Below are 6,000 nucleotides of genomic sequence, written 5' to 3' on the forward strand. Positions count from 1 at the left end.
CGTAACCTCAATAAGGTATTAAATTGAACCCATGCTTCATCTCATGTTGAACCATACCTATCAAATTAAATTATGTTGACTGGATAATAATGAATTATCTTATCGTCAAATATGCTACAACTTTAAAAAGGTGTTAATTTAAATAATGCTTCATCTCAATTTGAATCATAAATATACTTATCAAATTGATTATGCTGATGGGATAATGTTGATTAATCATCTTATCGTCGAATTACAATACAGGTAATTTGGACCATTATACGGAGCAAATTTGATACACATTAACTTAGGCTGTCTTTCCGTTCAGGATCAAATAAATCATATTATAAATCAACTGATCAAGTTCCATAATTATTGCAATCAAATTTAAAATGTACAGTGCACCAAAAAAAGTACGGACCACCCTGAATAACTTTAGACTTAATAATCGAATCTTCAAGGCTTTAAGACTCAATCTTAATGTCTCGAGGGGGTGACCTCAAGTATGCTAATTAATTAGTGCAGACGATATTTTATGTTACGAAATCAAACACAAAAACGTACTTTCTCTAAATAAATATACTTTCTTTTTTACAGATTCGAATTTCTGACCCCAAAAATATAGGGGACAGCCACCATCTGGGAAATATAGTCCCCATAGTTTAGTCAGATGAGCGATCCAAAGTTTGGACCTCATAATGTTAATTTTATTTTTTGCGTATTTCGCGGTGTCTCGAGAACTTTTAAGCAAATTTAAAAGAAATTACACACGATTATAAAATTCGTTTATCTAAAGATAACTCTATGCAAAAGAAAAATTTTAGTAAATATTTTTGTTATTATCTTATTTAATAGTAGTCAAAAAAATTTTGAATTGTAGCATTTGAATTATATACCATTTTTACATCACTTTAAAGTGCATAATTTTGCCTGGCAAATTACAGAGTTTGAGTGAAATCGGCTAAACAATTCCTGAGAAATAAATTTTAAAAAAGTCGTCATATTTAAAATTCGATTTCTCAGGAATTATTCCATTGATTTCGCTCAGATTTCGTATTTTTCCATGTAAAATTACATTCTTTAAACTGATGTAAAAAATCGTCTACCTTACAATTCCAAATATTTTTGACTATTATTAAATGAAATAATAAATAAATATTTACTAACATTTATTTTTTGCATGCAATTATCTTTGGATAAACACATTTTATAATTGTGTGCAAAATTAATTTTTTCAATTCGCTTAAAAAGTTTTCAAGACTAGGCAAAATACACAAAAAATTGAGTTAACATCATGGGGTTCAAACTTTAGATCGTCTCTTGACCAAACTATACAAATATATTTCCCAAATTGCGGCTACCCCCTATTCTTTTGGGGGTCAGAAATTTAAATTCATTGAAAAAAATGGTATGTTTAATCAGGGAAAGTACGTTTTTGTGTCTGATTTTGTAACTTAAAATAACGTTTGCCCTAATCAATTAGATTATTTGATTTTACCCCTCGAACGATTAAGTTTGAGTCTTTGAACGTGAAGATCCGATCATTAGATCAAATATTATTCAGGGTGGTCTGTTTCTTTTTTTCGATTCACTATACATTATGGTTCAACTTAACCAGATATTAAGGTTGCAGCAACTTTATGGATTTTAAGGTTTAATATGCTCAATTTCCTACACTGTGCTATGCGCGCTGATCTCAGTGCTGACGTAAAATATCCTCAGTGGTAGACGGATCATGGGTTAGGGTCCCCTTGCCGTCAAGCTGACCGTGGGAGGTTTTCATGGTTTTCCACTCCCGTGTAACGCAGATGCGGGTTAGCTCCATTAAAAAAGACCTCTACGAAGGTAAATTTCTCCCAATAATTGATCCAGGAGTTCCCTTGTCTTCTGGATTGGGTTCAAATTTACAAGGCTACCGAGTTGAACATTAGCAGTCGTAAACCCCCAAAAAATGGGTCGGCTGTTTCCTCGACGGTTATAAATATACTGTGTAGTTTAGTTAGTTTAACCTCCTTTAGCCTTCTTAGCTGTGTGTTAGTTTTGTTAGTTTAACCTCCTTAGTTTTCTACTCCGTACTGAAAAGGAGCGAAATCGAGACCAATCTCGAAACTCAATATCACCAAGAAAAAATCCCTAATTAAAAAAAAATAATAAATGTCATTAATCTGTTTCATATTATCGTAAAGTTGAGGGGGGAAAAGACAACAAAACCTATTACACTTGACCCCTTCTCAGTAGGTTTAAAATCAACGAACTGCTTCTCACGAAGGGCGTTTCGAATTTCAAATAATAGTGAACCCTAACTGTGCCATCTTCTTCCTCGCAAAGTAATTATAATCCAACTTGATTGCGTGGGGGCGTCGAACTTCAAAATTCATACCTGACCATTTTTGAGATACATATATTAATCAAAATATTTATCTCTTAAATAAATTGTCGCATAAGTTAGGAGCCAATATAAAACAGAAATCTAAACTTTATATTTTAACTGTTGAACCTCTGTCATTGTTGGACAAAATAAATTATAAATTAGTTATCCTTTTTTGATATCTGCTTATAGTATTAAAAATATTGAGTATTCTAAAAATAAAAAAAATAAAACTCGTAACAATTTGAATGAGTTGGTTCAAAATTTACTCTTACACTTCACTTTTCACCCATAGTTTTTATTTCAGAACTTAAATTTCGATATTTTTTATTTTATTTTAATTTATGAAAGTTTTTCATAAGTTCTTTGTAGTAATCATGAATCCTTATGATAAATCCACCTATTAAATTGTAATTTAGAAGGGGGGGAAATAAGAAAAAAAGTATTTACCGTAATTAAACTACATTTTTAAAAAAATTGAAAATTAAACCTATCAAAGCAATCTAGATTCAACAATAGTTTCACAGCCAGGAAGCAAATTCTTCTCTTCCAGTGTGATTTCAGGTGAAGCTAGTTAGGGAATTTAACCCTCTTTCATTTTCACTACTTTTTAATAGTTTTTCAATCAGTTAATTTGAAGATAATATGAGACAAAAATTGAAACTTACTCTGGAGTTTCTTACCTTTTTCAGCATGAATCTTAAAAAGTTTTCTAATTATCATATTACAACTATTTATCTATCCATAGATACAAAAACGGAGGTTCTAAATAATTATTAAAAAAAAATTCAAACCGTGTTTTATATTAGCACCATATACTGTTCCACGTTAGCCTCCTTCACGTTGTCCATTTGTTTTTGATTTGCATGTAACAAATTACGCTACATAAAACACATTCTACGTTTTAATATCTGAAAATACACGGGACTTTTCTGAACAAAACCGTAAAGCTATTATTTAAGCGTTGTGCTTCAAAACTCTTTTAAGTCTAGAAAAAAATTCTGTATTATAAAGAGCCTCTAAAGTAATGATAAAGTTATTTAATGTTTTTTTTAAATTTAAATTTTCATATTTTCAATTTTTGTAATGATTATGAATAGTGTAATGTATGCGTTATTCATAAAATACTCACAAGCCTTATTTTCTTTTTAATAGAACTGGCAGTAAATATGCTTCACATTAAAATCATTTTTATATTTGAGTAGCGCTTATCACGGCTTTTTACTAGATTTGAGTTGTTTTACAAACATTTTACTGGCAGTTGTTTTGTTTTCTTTTTGAAAATAATTCTCTTATTGATTATTAATATTTCTACATTATCTTCAACACTACGTTAAAACTTTCTGTTATCTTACAGCTTTAGATAATTCTCAGCATGTTTACAGGAAAAGATATCAAGAAAGCCCAATGAGGTATGCATTTTTTTCTTCTTTTCTGCTTAATTAATTTTTTTACTTAATTTTGAACCATCTTTAAACACATTAATAGCATTTCAACATTTTTATCCAATTGAAATGGGGGGAAAAATACATAACGTTCCTAAGATACCGCTCATACTGTACATCAATACAATTTTCTATTAAACCGAAAAAAATATCACTCTCATTTATATATTGGAAGAAAGGAAAAGTTAATGTCACTGACGGAGGTAAATTGAAATCCTTCAAAGCTGTGTTGAAGCTTAAGAAATCTTAGGAAGTCCATCTTTAAATCTCTAAAAGAATCTCTTTTTTTAATTTTGGAGAGGAGCATCATATTTAGAGAGAGTTAGTACTCAAAAATGTAGTATTAGAATTTAGTAACTACCTTTGCATGTTCTGTGATTGTCAGCAGATGCAATGAATAAAGATTACTCATTTAATTTCAAACGCATAGGACTCGAACGTATATTTTTCAGACCGGTTGATACATTATCAAAAAATCCAATGAACCAATTTACTTGAAATTATTTTCAAAATTTTATCAATGCATAATTTATGTGAGATCAAGTTGAAAGTTTTATTTTTTTTTAAAAATTATTATTATTTGTACTATTGTAATTTACTAATTGAAATAAAATCACACTATTGTTTTCAAATGATCACATCTTGACGCATTTCAAAAACTTTTTTTTTTTTTTTTTTACTNTTTTTTTTTTTTTTTTTTTTTTTGTTTACTTGATAAATTTAAAATTATATGAATAAGAATTTATATAAATTTAATGTTTCAAATACTTTTGATTGTTCATGTCCCTGCTCACATTCTTTTTATGAATGTATATAGAAAGCGCTTTACTTTTATTATATTCTCTATAAGATCAAAATATATTTTAAAAAAACAATTAAAAACTATTCATTGGTCAATAAAAAAAGAAGAAAACTTTCATTTTGAAACAGTGTATGAAATTCTTTTGAAAAATTTCTATTAAAAAAGCTACAAAAGAGAGGGTTTAAAACCGACCTTAAGACTTTAGATAAAGACAATTCCTGTTCTGATCTACTCTCTTTTAATTAATTTGGCCAAATGAATCAAATCAAGTTCATTTTCCATCAAATTTGGGATGTATGAATGCCGAAAACTGACCGAAGTATTGCCTAAGTTGTTCCGATATTTTTTAGAGGAGAGAACAAAAGTTAATTAAATATTCGTGAATACCCTCAAGTTTTAATTCTTTAATTTCCCCTCATGGTCTATTTTCGATCACAAATGATATGATTTTAACCTTCTTTAACAACCATTTTAAAAACCTTTGTTTTGTGTCCTGAAAAAGCCGACGTCAACATAATTGAAATTTGTTCCATAAAGTGAAATTCGAATTATAAATATTCTTCATATAACAATGTCTTTCATCTTTTACAAATTATATAAATTTAACGTTAGTTTTCGAAATCAAATTAATCTTAAACCAGAATTTTTTGTACCAATCTATTTTAAATATTAGTGTTAATGTAAATAAATAAAGGAAAGGAAAGCACACGTTTGTTAAATGAAAGACTATTTAAACCTTTTTTTAACCTTACTTAAATTCGTTTTTAATTTTAAAAAAAACCTTTTATAGGGTGGAATCTTCAACAATGTCCGATCCCTCCTGCGGCCTTCACGTGAGTAATGCTCTAAATGCTCTTTTTATTCTAATTTAAACGCTTTTTCGTTCTTTTTTTTTCTCTTCCTATTGTTGGTTTCTTGAGATTGCTAAAAAGTGAACCGCAATGTCGGTTTTAAAAGTAGGCTTTTTTTTTTCAAGTGTGAACTAAATATCATTCATTTTTGGCATCATTTCTAAAATTATAAAGCATTATAGGTGAATCAGAATAGAAATACCGAATGTAAAACGTAAGATCTCAAATTTAATTTTAACATTCAATCAGTTCGAAACAGGATAAAAGGATCAAGAAGAAATTTGCACATATTATTATTCCAAAAAAAAAAACTATAAATTATTAAATCTAAAACTATTTTCATAAATAAATTATGAAGCATTACAAATATCAGGTTTACAGATTTAATTTTTGTTAATAATGCAAAATATACTCTTAACAATAGACTTTTTCAATAATAGAATTATATCATTCTATTACTAAAATCTGCAGATTCTTAGCTTAACCCTTTATTGTTAAATAAAATTATTTACTAATAGCGCTAGATTTAGTTTGAAAAACATCACCCATTGTATA

General features: G+C 28.5%; 1 protein-coding gene across 3 annotated transcripts in view; it reads left to right on the forward strand.

The window, feature by feature from the left end:
- LOC107438880 (homeobox protein cut) overlaps positions 1 to 6,000 on the forward strand; it is a 195,416-nt gene that overhangs the window by 122,440 nt on the left and 66,976 nt on the right. For all 3 annotated transcript variants that reach the window (XM_071185699.1, XM_071185700.1, XM_071185701.1), the window contains 2 exons: positions 3,705 to 3,759; positions 5,385 to 5,427. In XM_071185699.1, the coding sequence (XP_071041800.1) occupies positions 3,705 to 3,759; positions 5,385 to 5,427 (98 nt within the window). The remainder of the gene's footprint in view (positions 1 to 3,704; positions 3,760 to 5,384; positions 5,428 to 6,000) is intronic.

Source organism: Parasteatoda tepidariorum, chromosome 9 (assembly GCF_043381705.1).
Source record: "Parasteatoda tepidariorum isolate YZ-2023 chromosome 9, CAS_Ptep_4.0, whole genome shotgun sequence".
NCBI lineage: Eukaryota > Metazoa > Arthropoda > Arachnida > Araneae > Theridiidae > Parasteatoda > Parasteatoda tepidariorum.